Source organism: Gracilinanus agilis, chromosome 1, assembly GCF_016433145.1.
Source record: "Gracilinanus agilis isolate LMUSP501 chromosome 1, AgileGrace, whole genome shotgun sequence".
Taxonomy (NCBI): domain Eukaryota; kingdom Metazoa; phylum Chordata; class Mammalia; order Didelphimorphia; family Didelphidae; genus Gracilinanus; species Gracilinanus agilis.
This window is the reverse complement of record NC_058130.1, coordinates 518,431,875-518,450,601: the sequence shown is the minus strand read 5'-3', so window position 1 is coordinate 518,450,601 and position 18,727 is coordinate 518,431,875. Positions and strand designations below refer to the sequence as shown.

The 18,727-nt window shown below is 33.4% G+C and overlaps 1 protein-coding gene across 4 annotated transcripts in view; it reads right to left on the bottom strand.

Annotated features, from left to right (window-relative positions):
* Positions 1-18,727, bottom strand: part of ST18 (ST18 C2H2C-type zinc finger transcription factor) — a 353,171-nt gene that overhangs the window by 8,518 nt on the left and 325,926 nt on the right. For all 4 annotated transcript variants that reach the window (XM_044658018.1, XM_044658020.1, XM_044658019.1 and 1 more), the window contains 2 exons: positions 18,017-18,238; positions 13,864-13,952 (listed from right to left, as the gene is read on the bottom strand). In XM_044658018.1, coding sequence (XP_044513953.1) covers positions 13,864-13,952; positions 18,017-18,238 — 311 coding nt within the window. The remainder of the gene's footprint in view (positions 1-13,863; positions 13,953-18,016; positions 18,239-18,727) is intronic.

The window sequence follows — 18,727 nt, the reverse complement described above, 5'->3', positions numbered from 1 at the left end:
AGACTATGAATTCCTTGGGGGGTAAGAATTGTCTTACTCCTTGGTGCTATGGATAAAGTATTGAGCCTGGAACTTGGAAGCGTTGAGTTAAAATTTGACCTCCAACATCTACAAACTATACCATCTTAGCAAATCACTTAATCTTTGTTTGCCTCATTTTTCTCATCTATAAAATGGGGATAATAATAGCAACCATCTCAGGGTTGCTGTAAGGATAAACTGAGACAATAATTGTAAAGTGCTTAATATAGTGCTTTACATATAATGTGTTATATAAATGTTAGTTGCTATTATTATTATTATTATTATTATTATTATTATTATTATTATTATTAGTAGTAGTAGTAGTAGTAGTAGTAATAGTAGTAGCAGCAGTAGTAATAGTAATAGTAGTAGTATCCCTAGTTCCAGCACAGTGCGAGACACACCATGGGTACATAAGAAATTCTTGTTCATTGATGAAGGGAAGTGATCATGGGATCCTGAAGGCTTTGCTAGCTAGTGAAACACAACCTTTGGTAAATCCTTGCAAGATGGATGGATGGATCTAGTGATCGATTTCCTACTTGAATTCAAAGAGACTCTCAACTAGAAATTAGCCACCAGGTGATTGTTTTGGCCACCACACTCATGAAACTATCTATGAGACTGAGAGATCTGAAATCTGCTTGAGTGGAAGGAACCCTTGCAATGAAGAAAATCTTTTGAAATATGGAAGAAAAAGAAAAGAAGGCATATAGATAGAGGTGAAGAACTATGGACCAGATTTTCCTTTTGCAGGTAGTGTATAGTTGAGTGAGATCTTGGAGCAAGAAACAATTACCTGGTGTTTCTCCCTGAAATCAGAAAGCCATAATGGCTGTGATGCTTAGTTTTGGTATAGTAAAGTAGCCTGCTAGGGACTGTCACTTTGAAGCATAGGGACCTTGAACAATTTAGTTTGCTTTTCAATGTCTGTAGATGAGCAAAAATTATAAATCAATAGTATTAGAAAAAATAATAATTGATAACTGAAGTTACAGTGAAAGAAGGCATCAATCTTTTCTTAACTGGTTACATTAAAAACGTATTTCTTTATAAATATCTTATATTTATATATATATTACATATCTTTAGTTATCTTATAGAGACAATTCATTTAACTTAATTGAGTTCTAAACTCCAAATACATCCTAGTGCACAGTTTGGACCAAGTCACTCTCTCTGCTTCCCATTAAATTGGGTGTAAAACACAAATATCAGGAGGGACTGGCATTTAAGAGCCTCTAAAATATGGAGCTAACTTGCTTTCAAAATCTTACTTCATTCTACTCAAACTCTAACATAATAATGATAATGATAATAATGATGAGAGGCAGTATGGCATCATCTATAGAGAGTTGTCCTAGGAGTAAGAAAGATCTGGGTTCCAATTCTCCTCTGACACCTTTTGAGAGGATGCCTTTGTACAAGTTACTTAACTTCTCATAGGACTATAATTTGTAGAAAGTTGTTTCATGGATTAATAGGGAGAATTTCTTTGTTGAGAATTCTAATAAAATCACAGATTTCCCCCCGAAAATGTTAATAATAATAGCTTACATTGAAATATAACATTCATATAGAAGACACTTGGTGTTTTAATATATCATCCTATTTGATCCTCACAACTCTGTGAGATAGGCCCTACTATTACCATCTATATATCTATGTGTCTGTCTATCTATCCCAAAGCAATTGGATTTCTTCTTCTTTCCTGATTTCCTATACTCTTTGGTTTCAATGCCCATGTTCAGGCATCCCACAAGCTCAAATCCTTCCCACAAGTCAGCAGAGACGTGAACATTCATATTCTAGAGAGGGAAGGGACATGATTTGTAGGTAATAAATATGAAAAAAAGGTCCAATGGTATTAATTGTTCATAAACTCAATGAGACATCAGTGTGATATAGACACTCACTAGAAAAAGTACAATTTCAGGTTGTCCTAATGGTGGCATAGGGTGCAGATCAATTCTTGGATACTTTGATCATTACTTTGATGAATCAAGCTAAGCTATGATCTCACGGATGTGGGTACTTCTGTTGGTACACACAACATGACTTCTTTTCCCCTGTGATTCTTGTCTTTGTCCTTCCATAAAGCCCTCCTAGAATTTACCCACATACTAGAGGCTTTATAGTTACTAATGTAATGTTATCTCTCTCCATTTGTTTTCCTTCACCTTTGCTAAATGACTTTCCTTTTTTGGTTACATATTTTAGGATTGCATTATGATATAATTCAAAGAGTAATGGATTTGTGATTTAAAGCACCTTGGTTCAAATCTTGCCTCTGTCATTTACTATCCTTGTGACCTTAAGCAAATCACAACTACTCTTATCCTCTGTTCCCTCATTTTCATTAGAAAGGGTTTGGAGCTGATGATCTTTAAGGCCTTTTTTAGGACAGTACAAAGTATAATGAATAGAATTTCAGCCCTGGAATCATGAGATCCTGTATCTAACAACTTTGTATTTCTTTCTATTTATTCTCTTTCTCCGGATTCTGTATATACTTCTGTATGTACTTGTGGCTATTTGTATTAAAATGTAACCAAGCTCTTTGAAAGTATATACTGTTTCATTCTTTTGTATTTGTATTTCTGATACTTAACACAGTACCTGGCATGTACTATGTTTAATTAGTGATTAATAATAGTTTATTGATTATTTGATTACATGTATTCAGAGTACTCAAGTAAGTCCAGAAACACACCAATGAAGGTAAGGAGAAATTTTATTCCAGAAGGGAGAACTGAAGAAGTTGGGAAAGTTTAGCCTGTTTATAAAAAACACTGAAAGGAAAAAGCTATAGCTAATTCCAGGTATTTGAAGAGCTGCAAGAGATACTGAGGTAGGACCAAATGGTGGAAGTGAGAAGAGGTATAATTCAGGTCAGTAGAGAAGAGCATTTCACAGTTATTGAAACTGTGACCAAGAAGGGAACAGGCTACTTCTTAAAAGTAGTGAGATCACTATTAGTGTTTAAGTAATAGCAAGGTCAGGATCTTATGCTAATGATGGATGATTCAGCATCACCCTGCATGGGGTAACAGATTGGTTTAGATGACCTCAAAGGTTCTATTATGATTTTCTGCTGAAGTCTATTTATGATAACTTTAGATGTTAGATTATTGGAAAATATACTTTCCAGATCACTGAGTACTTGATGGGGGTTTAGAGGAAGAGCTAACATCTTGGGGGGGGGGGGACATAAAATCTTCACTCAATAAAACACAAGAAAAATTTCCTTTCCATGATTTTTTTGACTGTGTATTTTAAAATTTTTCATGCTAAATAGCATCGCTCTCACCTTTTCCTATTTGATCTCAGGTATATTTAGCCTTTGTCACATTGTCTTTCATTTCCATCTCTGCAAAGTAATATTCTAGGCGATTGAAAGTTATTTCAACTATTTTTTTCATTGTAGAGTTGCATTACCTACTGAGCTTCTTTTACTTCATTATGTCATTTTTTGTTGTTTTTTTTTTTCCCTTGAAGATTTTAGATCATCAGTAACATCTGTTTATTTTCAGGATAAAACTGTCCTAAAACTCTCATTCCTTTCCAGCCATTTAGGAATCAGTATAATATTGGAGCAACTCTATCCCTTCCTTTAGAAATTTTTGTCCATTATCTTTTATGTTTTGTCTGTTATCTTAAATCAAGTATTTTTTGTTTTCCCTGATTTTACAACTTAATCTGAATGCTGTTTAACACATGTAATACTTTTATAAAGGACTAGTGAAAAATAATAATTGTAAAAGTTTAGCAAACTCAAATTTTTATCTCATACCTTTCCTAAGGGACATCCAAAAGAACTACATCAGTGACCTTGGCCATATCACTTAAACTCTGAGTTTTTTCAACTTTAAAATAAAGAGTTTGGACAAAATGATCTCTAAGAATTCTCCAGCTCTAAATCCTATGATTTTGTGAACATGATTGCTAATCATTTGTTCAACTTCAAATTGTAGTTTGGAGTGTACAGTGTAGATACAGTTACAAATTATCAAGGTCAAAATAAACTTCCCTAATTTCTTTTTCCTTTCTTTTTTTTTTTTAAACTCTCACCTTCTGTCTTACAATTGATACTTAATGTTGGTTCCAAAGCAGATGAGAGGAAAGGGCTAGACAACTGGTGTTAAGTGATTTGCCCAGGATCACATACTAGGAAGTGTCTGAGGACAGATTTGAACCAGGACCCTCCTGTCTCCAGGCCAGGTTCTCTATTCACTGAGCCACCTAGCTGCAACTCTAATTTTCTTTTCAATCCATTATAAATGTGCAATTCATGAATATTATCTAAATAAGGAGGCAGCTAAAGAGTTTAGTGAATAGAGAGATGGGGTCTGGAAGGCTTGACTTAAAATCCAGCCTTAGATACCATCAGTGTGACCTGGAGCAAGTCACTTTAACAAGTTTCTTCATTAGTAAAACTTGGATAATAATAGCACTTATCTCCCCAGGCTGTTGTGAAAATAAAATGATCTATTTGTAAAAATGCCTTACAAAAACTAGCTGTTATTATTATTTGTTAGTACTATTAATTATATCTTTTAAGGAGTGCATATCTTTAACCTTTTTCAACTCTTGATAATGAGATCTGTAATTTTCCTCTTAAAATTATCTCTTTCAACATTCATGCCTCATAATTCTCATATTCCTAGATTCAGTGAACAGGCAAACAGATCTTATATCCATTTGTATCTGTTGTGATTTATAGAATTTTATTTCATCTTCCATGTTTCCAAAGCAAAGTCTTTATCTTTTTGCATGTCCTTATATATTAGCCTTCTGCCTTCTTGATAATTTTTAATTGCTACTCTATGGATTCCCTAATTCAGGTAAGACCAGAATTTAATTGATTTGGATGAAGGTCATTACAAGAATCACACTGCTAAATGTGGAGATAATATACTCTTCAAAAAATTTGGCAAAGCTTAAAACACTGAATTTTAAAATTAAGAATAGGAACCTTTTAAAGTTGCTTTTCTAAAGGATATTAACTGAAAAAAATCACCATGAAGTATTAATTGTGCTGCCTAAAGTAGCATTAACTTTCACTTATCAAATGGGTGGTATAGTGGAGTTTATTGGACTTGGAGTCATGAGACCCGGATTTGAATTCTGATTTACACACTTTTTAGTGGGCATCCAACCTTATTATCTACCTGAAACTGCTCTGTCTCAAATTACCAGTGATCTCTTAATTGCCAAATTTGATGGTCTCTTTTAATGTCTCATTCTACTTGACTTCTCTGTTGCATTTAACACTGTTGACCATTTTTTCTCCTGATTACACTTCTTGGCCATTTCAAATCATTCCACTTGTGTCTGGCATCCTCCTCATTTTCTACATCTGTTTGTCCCTAGAACCTGGACTTTTCTCCTAGGACTTAGGGTTCTGATAGGTGAGCTATCTACTTATTTTGTCTAGAACTTGACTTCCACATTATTTCCCAGCCACCACAAAATCATATCACCAAACATATTCCCTTCCCTCCTTCCCATATCTCCCTTATATGTTGTCAGTTTTCACCCTTTTCCATCTTGAGGATAGAGACTGTTCTTTTTGGTTTGTATTTATATTTCCAACATTTTGGGTTATAGTAAGTGCTTAAAATGTGCAACTAAGTGGAACAGTGGGCAGAAAGCTAGGCCTGGAGTCTGGAAGCCTTGAGTTCAAATCCAATCTCAGACACTTATTAGCTGTGTGAACCTTGGCAAATCCATTAACCACGTTTGCTTCAGTTTTGTCATCTATAAAATAAGTTGGAGAAGAAAATGGAAAACCACCCTATAATCTTTGCCAAGAAAACCCCAAAAGGGGTCACAAAAAGTCAGACAATGCCTGCAAACAATTAAACAACAAGAAGTTCCTAATGAATACTTTATTATTCATACTTTCTCCTCTTTGAATTTTAGTGATATTACTCTCTCCTGGTTCTCTACTTTTATGACTGCTTCTTCTCAGTATTCTTTGGTCCTTTGTTGTCACATCATCCATATTACATCCCCAACTGTGGCTGTTGTTTAAGATGCTGTTCTGAACTTTCTTTTATTCTCTTTCTACACTCTCTTTCCTTGATTTAATCAACTTCCATGGATATTTATTATTATCTCTATGCTGATGATCCCCAGGTCTACATATCTAGCCTAAGTTTCTGCTCCGCATCTCTAACTCTTACTGGATATTTTAAATTCAGTGTTTTGGAGCTATCTCAAACCCAATATGTCCAACAAACAATTTATTTCTCCCTCAAACCTATTTCTTTAACAAATTTCTCTATTTCTATTAAATCCACCACCATTCTCCCAATCCATAATTTGTTTCCATTTTCTATTTGTATTTCCAGGGTGAAGCATATAGTGTGTGATGTTTTTCCTTCATTCATTTGGTTTCATAACCTTGGCATCCTCCTCAACTCATCACTCTCACTCATCCCACATATCCAATCAGTTGCCAAGTTTTGCCACTTCTATTATCAGAATATTTTTTGCATCTGAACATGCTTCTTTAGTGACAGAGCCATTATTTTATTTCAGGTTTTTCTAACTTTCACTTATGTTGTTCTAACAGCCTCTTATTCATCTCCTTGTTTCAAGTCTTTCCACACTCTAATCTATCCTCCACATTTCTGCCAAAGTGATTTTTCTCCTAAGTGCAAATTTGACCATGGCATTTCCATTCTCAAGTAAATTAAATGGCTCCCTGTTGACTCTAGGATCAAAGACAAACTTCTCACTTGAAGCTCATTACAGCCTGGGACAACCTATGTTTCCATCCTCATTTTCCTTTATTCCCCTTCTCAAAATCTGTGATGTTGCCAAACTAGCCTTCTGTTACTCCTACTGGACAATCCATCTTCCTTCTCCATTTTTTCCCCCATTGGCTATCCTTATTCCTGGAATATACTCCCTCCTCAACTCTCCTTCATGATATCTCTCTCTTCCTTTAAGATGCAGCTTAAGTATCATCTGCTACATGAATTCTTAATAATTTCACCTTCTGTCAGGGACTTTCCTTCTTATTTACCTTATATTTATTTACATTTTTCTTCTTAATATTTACCCTATTATACTTCTGCATGTAAGTTGTTTTCCTTTTAGAATGTAACCTAAGTGTGAACGAGGAATATTTCCTTCTTAGAATTTGTACCACTGACATCTTGAAAAGCACCTGGTAAATATTTGCTTGAAATTTTCTAATTATGTACCCCAGAGTGAGTCATTTCACCACTCTAAGCCTCAGTCTCCTTGTCTACAAAATGGATTTGACAATACTTATATTATCTATCCTCATAGGGCTATTGCAAGTAAAGTGCTTTAGAAACACTAAATTACTTTAAAAATGTGTGCCAAGATTATTAATAATAAGTAGAAAGAGAATCTAGTAGTTAATATGTCAGACAGCAACTTTCCTTTTAGAATGGATAAGTTAATATCATAAGAAACTTATGGCAGGGTGATAAAAATACATGTCAGATTATAAACTAACATGGTTCTCTAATTCTGCACTTTTTGCTAGTCTAACAAAATAGTGCTTATTTTTTTTATTATGGCAATGGGTATTGTTTGGCCAGGAATTACTTTAATAATAGGCTAAGTCTGGCTTGTTAGGAAAGAGGTAAGATCAATTAGGTAGGGAGCTGTTGTGTTCCTTTTAAATACTATTTAGGAAAAAAACCCCATAAATATCGACAAAATTTTGCTTGAAGAACCATCTAATCACATGACCTAGTGCCCATTTGAAAAATGGCTTGCAAGTCAATCCATAGGGAAGGAATAGAGGTGAAGTTGTACCTGGTCATTACTATTAAGTGAGTCCTTGGAGTACAACATCATTTGACAGATAGCTCATATAGAAAACTTTCTGTTTCTCTAGGCATTTGTTTATGGCCACATGAATATATATATTGATAATATAAATGGTTTTCTTTATATTAGAACTGCTGGAATTCTGGAGCACAGACATAAGACTTTCTTTTTCCCTTCAGGAAGCTGTTTTAAATTTTACAGATTTGTAATTTGTGGTTGATCCCTGTCTATATATACATATATATATATATTTCTTTACTGTAGATTTTTTAATGCTATCTCAATTAAGTAACCATCTTTGGAATATTTAAATTTTATTATGATTCCTTTGGTATTGATGATTATTATATTTGCTTTGTGATTTTTAGGGATTGTATTTTGTTATAATAAATTCATAGCTATGGAACAATATTCTTGTATAATGACCATTGAAAGTTGCTGCTTTCTCTTCCTCTTCTCTTATTTCCTAAAAATGTTTTTTTGTTAATTATGGAATAACTACTATTTAAAGATTACTGCCTAAAATGATTACAAATTTTTACTTATTTGGGTAAGAATACATCATTAATATAAAAAAGGATTTTTCAAATATTGGGGAAGAAAAATTATGGGGCCAAAAAGTCTTTAAATTATGTAATAATTAAAAATAAAGTTTGAATAGGAATAAGATACACACTTGTTGCAACTTTAGAAGAGTGACTGACTCCTATTGAAAATTGGAACTCTCTACTTGGATTTTGGCTGTGTTGCTGCTAGGAAGCTGCTGAAACAGAAATAGGAGATGCATTTCAATGATTTTGCCAACTCTTTTGTCCTCATAATAGTCCAGTTGATCAAGTCAAAGGCTTCCAATTCACTACATCTCCACTTGCCTATGACAGTGCTTTGTAAATCGCTGGATCTTACATTAACACTAGTGCAGTGATGGGCAATCTTTTAAGCATGGTATGTCAAAATTCGCCAAAAAACTGAACATAACTCGGGTGGTGTGTTACTTTGAGAAAAACCCCCATTATTTCATGATATTTATAGTTTAAATAACAAAAATGTATAATTGTAATATTTTTATTATAAATATATTTTATTTATTTATGTATTACTATTTATAATTAAATATTTATCATATTTATAATAGATGTATTACTTTAATATTTTATTATAAAATGTAATAATTTACCAAAATAGGTAAATTAATATAGGTAGAATTGTCATCTATAGTGCACAGAATGTCTATACTACACTACAGCAAATGTTTTATCCTCAGCATGCTGCCCCATACTTCTCTGTATGCAGCTGAGTGTCATCAAAAAAGGCTACACATGTCAGTGCTGACACATGTGTCATAGGTTTGCCATCACTGCACTAGTGAATGGGGCATTCGTTCTACAATGATTGTATCCCAGTTTTGTTCCTTGTGACCGTGGAGAAGTAAATTAACCTCTCTAGGCTTTAGTTTACTAATTTCAAGATAAGAAGTCAGACTAGAAAATTTCTAACATTATTTTCAGTTCAAAATGTATGTTTTTCAAAAAGTCTCCTCAGGGGCAGCTGGGTAGCTCAGTGGATTGAGAGTCAGGCCTAGATACGGGAGGTCCTAGGTTCAAATCTGGCCTCAGATACTTCCCAGCTGTGTGACCCTGGGCAAGTCACTTGACCCCCATTGCCCACCCTTACCACTCTTCCACCTAGGAGCCAATACATAGAAGTTAAGGGTTTAAAAAAAATTAAAAAACAAAACAAAATAAAAAAAATCTCCTCAGTATTTCCTCATTCTGTTACATTATTCTTGAGTAATATAGTGGTAGTCATTTAAGTAGGAGGTGACATCCAGATGGCATACCGGGTAGTACCAACATCAAACTACTTTTTGTGAATCACTAAGAAAACTACTTGATTATGCCTTTTTTAAAGTTCAACGACACAATAGGACACAATAGGAATTTTTATACTGGTATGATATTTTTGGATTTGTGTCTAATATTCTTCTTTATAATGCACAGTTTTGTTGAACCCATGGGTTACAGTGATACTCTGAGCCGACGTCTTTAATGAAAAGTTTTTTCTCAAATGCTTTAATTTTATTAAATAAACTTAACTGTCACATTGAATTGTGAGTGCCACTCTCATGCACATCTCAAGGCTTCTGGAGATCATTTCATAGTTCATCCCCATCAATTTAGCCTTTTAACAAAACAGACAGATTTTGGATCTTTTGTATCATTCTATGTCCCTTGCAGATTATGTATTAAAAAAAAAAAGTCCTAGCATCAATTCTTGGGGTGGTTTAATGTTTGTTTTTTCATCAAAAAAATGTACCTTCTTATACTATCCCTTTTAAACAGGATTCGTATTGATAATCTGCTAGTACAATACATCTTCCCATTCTATGACCATTTTTTAACAATTCACATATCTAGGGCAATAGTTTCACAACTTTACTCTTTAATTTCTTCATCTCTAATTCATTTACATATAATTGGTGATAAGAATCATGAAACAGAGCAGCCAGATCTCTCTGGAAATGAATGCATTTTTATCCTGTACCATGACCAGTGACCAAGGTAAAATAGCCTGGGATTCAGATTTGCTAATACACTTGGAGCTGATGACAAAAATCCAATAGGATAATGTAGTCCCAAAGATAAGGAAAAGAATTTGGTCTTTTAATATTTTTGGATGTGATGTCAGGGAAGTCAGAAAGGTGGCTGGGATTACAAAAATTCCCATTTGGATAACTTTAGGATTTGCACTATATAAATTAGAAATCAAAACAATACCTTACAATTTCTGTTTTAGAATCAATCCTAAATATCAGTTCCAAGGCAGAAGAATGGTAAGGGCTAGGCAACTGGGCTTAAAAGACTAGCCTAGGGTCATAAGCTAGGAAGCATCTGAGGCCATATTTGGACCCAGGACCTTCTTTCTCCAGGCCTGGAGCTCTATCCACTTTTATAATAGACTCTCTTATACTTTTATTTTGTATTGTTATATCCCCTTTGAGTCAAGAATTGACCAGCACTCAGTATGATTATCTGTCTGATACTTCTCTCTCTCTCTTTTTTAAACCATATCTTCTGTCTTAAAAGCAATACTGTGTATTGCTTCCAAGGCAGAAAAGTGGTAAAGGCTAGGCAGTGGGAGTTAAGTGACTTGCCTAAGGTCACACAGCTAAGGAAGTGTCTCAGGCCAGATTTAGACCCAGGTCTTCCTGATTCCAGGCCTGAATATCCAATTTGCTACTCAATACTAATCTTTTTTTTTAACCCTTAAATTCTGTGTATTGACTCCTAGGTGGAAGAGTGGTAAGGTTGGGCAATAGGGGTCAAGTGACTTGACAGGGTCACACAGCTGGGAAGTGTCTGAGACCAGATTTGAACCTAGGACCTCCCGTCTCTAGGCTTGACTCTCAATCCACTGAGCTACCCAGCTGCCCCACTCAATACTAATCTTAACCTCATCTCATTTTATCTTCTTAAATGTCAGTCAATAAATGTACATCAAATGCCTAGTATATTCCAGGCATTGTGCTGTGATGGGGATACAAAAAGAAGCAAAAAACAGTTTCTGTCCCCAAGGAGCTGACAATCTAATGGAATGTTTAATAAACATCAAAGAAAATTCACTAAGGAAAAATGTTCACTTCTTGAGAATTTTGGAGGATTCTAAATGAAGTCAGTGTTTTCCTGATTATTGATTTCTTTCCCATAAGAGATTTGGACAATTACAGAAGTAATTGTAAGAACACAATGGTAAATATTAGGATCATCCAAGTTTTCATTTCCATGAGACTTCAAAAGCTTTTTACCTATGACCTAATATTCATAATAACTATATTATATGGCATATAACATAATACATTATATAGCATTGATAGTTTTCATCTGCAAATGAGGAAACTGAAGCATAATGAAAACTGAATGACTTACTGAAGACCAGTAACCAAGGTCTACTGGTGAGTGAAATTGAATGTTCTATTTCCAATTCAGAAAAAGCATTTATGAAAAGCTTGCCAGGCAAAAGGCATGCTATTGGGTTTTAGGATACAAAGACAAGAAAGAAATAGCTTCTGCCTTCACAGAGTTTATATTCTACTTTAATTACATGGCATGAACAAAGGGAAGCAAATGCAAATTGTATGTAAGTTATTATAAGACAATTTAATTGAAAGGGAAGGGCATAAGCAACTGTGGGAATCAGGGTAGACCTCATGTAGGATGTTACACTTAAGCTGGTCTCTGAAGAAAGATCAGGATGCTCTGGTCTCAGACACTTCCTAGCTGTATGACCCTGGGCAAGTCACTTAACCCCCATTGACTATCCTTTATTACTCATCTGTCTTAGAACCAATCAACAATATCAATTCTAAGGCAGAAGATAAGGGGTTAAAAAGAAAAGATCAGGATGCTAAGAGTTAAGTTGGGAAGATGTGCATGTCAGAAGGGACAGCTTAGGCAAAGTCAGGGGATATTGTGCAGAGAACAGGTAATATGTAAGTTGGGCTGGATAATGAAGGGTTTGAAAGAAAGTAATACGTAATAATCCTGGAAATTTTGGTTAAAATCAGACTGTGAAGGACCAATTGCCAAATAGAAGAGTTTGCAGTTTATCCTATAAGGAACAGGCAGAAATTGGCGGTTCATAAGCTGTAGAATATTTATTAATTTAGCTCTTTAAGGCATTCATGGAGGTGCTATTGGATTTTTTTTTCATTTAGTGTAGGCTTACTAATGTATTCGATGTAATATAATAATGCCTTTATATTTCTGATCTAAGTCATTTAAAAATTTATATCTTTTTTTTAATTCTAGGAAAACAAATGAATATTGACTATTGGTTAAATTGAAGAGGAAAAATTAATATTTAGGAAGAAATATTCCCTAGTAGTTTGACTCAAAATTCAATTTTTCCCCATTACTGAACTAGAAAATTCCATAAAAGCAAAGAATATACAAAGATCAACTATCATGAAGTACATACTTGATTAATAATTTAAAATATGAATATCTGATACTCAGAAAAAGAGCATGTGAGGGTAGGATGTGAGGAACAGATAACATGACTGAATACTAATTGCTATATTCTTTAGAGAGCTGATTTATTTATTTTTAGCATCTTAACATTTAAGAGAACATCTCCTATACTAAGCATCAAGAGCATCTATTTTTTCCTCTACATGGGTAGTGCAAACTCTTTCAATAAGACTATCAGGAGCACATATCAAGTGGCAAGTAAGTCTCCCAAGATAGCATTTTCACTGTGCTTTTGTTAAAGCCCCGAATAGGCTGAATTAAAGCCTCTAAAGAGAAACCTTAGGACATAAGCACTTTATTCCTCTCAAGTGCTTTTTTTTTCTTTGGATATTGTATATCTCTCTCCACTTTTTTTTAAGCTACACATCTAGATTAGTAAGATTGAGTGACACTTCCTAGGGAAATAAGGTAACCTTGTATTTAAAAGAGTAATTTCTTGCTTTATGCCATCCATAGATCACTAAATAATCCAATTTTCCAGAGGGAAACATTTATTATGCCATTGTTTCTCAAATGTCTCATGAGAATGTTCTCCCATAGAAATAGAAAATTCCTGAGATAATGTTAAATAGTGGCTTTTGCCATAAAAATACTCAGGAACCAGTGACAGATGAGAATTCACCAGAAATCTACTCCTAAATATGACAGAAGACTAAGAGTGAGGAAATAGACTTATGGTTTAACTAACCTGAAACTCATCTATGAAAAGACTGTCAACTTGAGCTTGAGGGATAAAAATGCTGTGAATTTTCTCACTTTTGTCTATTTCCCTTAGACCATTTTGCCTCAAATAGCCATGCCTTTCTACTCCTGGGTTCCTTATGGATGAATAAGTAAAGAGAGAGAGAAGCTGCTTTTTGTATTTTTATAATTTTGAATTGAAATTACAGAAAATTTGCTTCATGGAGATGAGCACTATACTTTACATTCAATCCAAACTAGAACCCATTTGGACAAAAGATACCAAGAAAAGATGCCAAGATTATCTTACCACCACTTGCTTTAAGCTTGATAGTCATTAATTCTTCTGAGACCTTGCCCTTTTTTATGGCTTGTGCATTTAGAGGGCATCCAGACAAGCTGTGAAAAATAGAAGATTAAGCCAGTGTTTGAAAGTGGAGTCATTTTATTTGGTTACATTATAATTTTCTTATGTATGTCTCAGTAGGTAAGGCTATGCCATTCTGTCATTGGTGTTGTGTTCATTCTTTACTGTCATAGTTCAATTTCTACAAAAACGAAGAGGAAAAATCCCGAAATTTTCAAAACAGCTTCCATATTGTTTTTTAACATATGAATGCCACGCAATTACAAAGAGCTGACATTGATGTATGTCCACAGTTTTATTTCTTTTGTTAAGAAGTAAAAAGTTGTACATGTACATACAAGCCACTATTTGATAGCTGTCAGCTGACTTTCTATAAGCTGGTAATGGATAAAACATTTATTATGAATAAATTCGGTGAGCAGGATTGTGTCTGACAGCTCCAGACACAAACTCTGTTTTCGTCTTTTTTCAGAGTTTTTGAAATCCAAAAATCACATAAAACAAAAGTAAAATAAAATATTATCACATTAGAGGTTTGATTAATATCTGATTTCATAAAAATATAGGAAATCACGCTAGAACTTTGTGGATGTTACCATCATTGTCTTGATGTTTTGCTTCTTATATATCAGAATATAGTCATGTTTATGAATCTTCCAATTTTGTTGCCATAGTTTGCAAAAGTGACAAAGTCTTCAATTTCCACTAAATTTTATCATTAAAAAAGTGTTAATTAATCACCTAACTAAATGAAATTGGGTTTTCTCTGAAAATGGTATCACATAATTATTTGGTTACAAATATCAGTTCCCAATGTTTTTATAATATATGTTTTATAAATTTAGTTATAGTTATTCAAATGAATATTTTAAAAGTTAAATTGTAAACTTAAATGAATTAAGAATTTGAAACACATTTTGATAGAACTTCACTTCGAATTTAACGAACTTCAGACTGCAAATTGCCATGAAATTCAAAGTGTATAAAATTTTTTTTTATTTAAAAAAAAACTCTAGGATAATCTAAATTAATATAGAGGGGAAAATTCCTTCAGTTTCAAATACCACAAAGTATTTTTGATTTTGATCCTTTGGAAACATAATGAGTAGTAATACAAATAGACTGTGGCATAAGTTAATCCCTGATTTTTTAGCGAATTTAAATTTTTAATTGGATAACATTAATCTTTATTTTGGACACTTCACAGTGTCAAAAATTGTAAAAAAAAAAAGTGCACTTTGAACCATATTCTCTCAGTTCTTAAGGTTTCTCCCATAACTATGTTGAGTAATATTTTGTAGACATTAGATTTTGTGCATCTTGAGCAGAAGTTTATCTTCTTTTATGCAAAGAATGAGTTTCTGAAAAGGTGATTAAATTTGTTTTTAAGTGGAATCATATTCAATTGGATTAAGGAAATAGGTTATTTAAATCATTTTAATAATACCAACAATTTTTTATAGAGAGAATCACCAGACTTAAGCCAATGTCTTTTTTAATGTTTGTATATTAAAGTTTATTTTTTTGTTGTTATTATGTGCAATTTATATTATTGCTATTTATTGGATATATAATAGTGAATTGAAAGAGTTAATGAAGTATAAAAAGCCTTATCACAACTTAAGAATTGAGTTCATTGCTCTCCAGACTTAACTTCCAAAAGAGTAACTGATTTGGACAGAATATTTTACACTTCTAAAGGAAAGCCTTTACATCTGAATGAAAGAGGAATGTGGTGTATATATATATATATATATATATATATATATATATACACACATATATATGTATGTGTATATATATATATGTATTAGAAAGGAAGATCTAGTTATTTGTTAGAAACTTTCAAGGAAATTTGTTTAATAGAGGGTCCTAAGATATAGATTATATTGTGGGAAGCCTCTGGCTCACAGCTTTGTTGGTTCTGAAGTAAAGTGATTATTCATATCCGTGCAGAATAGGTTTTAAGGATACCATTTTTCTTGAAAATTTATTAATTTAATGAGGTGAATAGTCTAGAATTTGACACTAAAGATTCATAATGTTTTAAAGGCTCATGTTGAAATAATGAGATATTAACATCAGGGTCAGATTATGTTGTTACCTGTATTTTTTAAAAAATAGTTTTGAAAACAAATGGTATTTACATTCACATCATAATCCCTCGGGATAGAAATATAGAGCTTTATGAGGAAAAGTTCATATTCAAGACTCAGATTCTCATGGGAAATTTCTATTTCCCCCCTTCTGGAGTCAGTCGATGGAAGCCTTCTCTTCTCTATGAATGTGTCAGTTTTTGTTTGTATAGTATATGTGCAGACACAACATATTTCTATAGCCAAACCTTGAGAAGTCAAGCTTTCCAGACTACATCACTGAGCACACTTGATTGTCAAATGTTGATTCTGTACATAGAATGTTGATTCACATTCAACATAAAACAATATATGGCATTAAGGATTTAATTAGCATTTGAAAATCAACTGCCAAAAGACAGTGGAAAAAAACAACACATAAGTTGTAACATAAGTCTCCATAAGTAGATTTCAGTTCCTTCAGACTGAATCAACAAGGAATTCATTTTCTGGCACAAGCATTTTAGTTTAGTTTAGAAAGGTAGAGTTTTGCCAAATTTCTGTAATATAAGACATCTTACCTGAATTTTTCACTAAGGTTTCTTTTTGGAATTTCTATCAATTTCTATCAATGTAGTAATACCATACAATTGGATTTATAGCAACAACAATAACAATAGTTAATGTTTATGCTGTGCTTTAATATATGCAAAGCCTTTTATTTATATTACAAACTTTGATTTTCTCAATAATCCTGTAAGATAGGTACTATATTGTTTCCATTTTGTAGATGAGGAAATGGAGGCACAGAGAGGTTAAATGACTATCATCAGTTAATGCCAGAGGTCTTCCTGATTTCAGGTCTAATACTTGTTATATCCATTGTGCCATCTAATCAGTAATGTGTTTTTGACCCTCAAAAAGAATCACAGGATCACAGGCTCATGAGAAGAGCATTTCCTTCTCACCAAGGAGTTAGAAGCATAACATCTTTTACAGGAAATCGTCCCCAACTCCTCTTAGTTCTAGTGTCTTGCCTCTGTTATTTACTATTTATACTAGATAAAGCTTATTTTGTGTATAAATTTATTTGCTTGTTGTCTCTTCCATTTGATTGTAAGCTTATTGAGTGTAGGAACTGACTTTTGCCTCATTTTGTATCCTAAGCATTTTGCACAGTGCCTGGCACACAGTAAATGTTTAATAAATTTGTTTGATTGATCGATTGGTTGATTACTAAAAGTTCAAATAACATTCAGGAGAGGACAGAAACAAGTCTTAAAAATATATAATTGAGGAACATTTTGGCTTTTCTCTCATCCTGATAATGGTCTGCTTTCTCATAAGGAAAAACTATTGAGACACATCATATTCACAACTGCAAAACCAATTTACCTGTGAGTTGGCCAACTCACAGGGTTGACAGAATGAGAAAAATACATAAAGTCAAATTTAGCAGTTGCACAAATGTTCTAAAGAAGTTGTCCAAGTCATTTCCATTCAATTAGAGCAAGTAAAGACTTGTGTATAAAATATCAACACAATTTTAAAATAGAAAAGACAAAATATATCTGGCAGATAGTGGAAAATATGTGGTAAGCAGAAAAGTATAAAAAAAAGCAGTGCAAAAATAGCAATGATGCTTTTTATATTTTGAGATCATATACTTGCCAAAATTTAAATTCGTGACCATTTAAGTGAAGTCAACAAGCATTTATTAAGTGCCTACTATGTGCCAGATACTCTGCCAAGTACTGCTTTGTCACTAACTTAAAAAAAATGAAGTTAAGTGACTTGCCCAAGATTACAGAGCTAGGAAGTATCTATGGCCATATTTGAACTCAAGTCCTCCTGACTCTAGACCTGGAGCTCTATCAAGTATAATACCTAGCTACCCCATGTCTTCAACTTTTAGTCCCTTCTTAAGATTACACACTTCTCTTATTTTGCAAGTAATTCAGTTGCAGTTCAACAACAACAACAAGAAAGAAAACAAAAACAGAAAACAAAACTATAGATACCTTCTATGGGTGACAAAAACATTATTTACATGTCCCAGTCCATTGCAGCCTGGTAGGGGACAGTGTGGCAGCTCTTGTTTGTTCAATTTCCAGGATAACGAGGACCCATTGAGAGGATTCTCCTTCTGTCTTTTGGCAGCCAGAGGACAACCAGAAGCAGTGCGATGGGAAGTGTATTTACCTGATATGTGACCTTGACCATCACATCCTAACACAGGACATCTGGAAAAATGAAACAAAGATAATTCTTACTAAAGGACTAGTAGTAATCAAAAAAATCTTTTTAGTGTGAACATAACTTACTGGGAAAGGATACAGGAGTGATAAGTAAGAACACAGCATCTAATGGACTTACAGAATGTCAGAGTAGGAAGGGACCAGATGATACAGCCATCCTTATTTTACAGAAGAAGAAACTGAGGACCACAGAAGTGAAAGACTTGCTTACTGTCATTTTGGTAATGAGCGGTAGAATCAGCATTAGCACTCTTTTTGCTTTTGAATAACTTCTTAAAATGAAGATTTTTTTCTACCCAAGAGAAAAGGATTTTTCATTTATATCAATAAGAAAAATTTTTAAAAAAGGAGTGATTAGAAGATGCATTTGTTTTCCAGAAATCAGAGAAGACTGAGTTCTAAACTCAACCCGCCAGTGTTTGACCAGGTAACAGTAGAATTCTATACTTTTTCCATTAAATTTAATTCTATAAA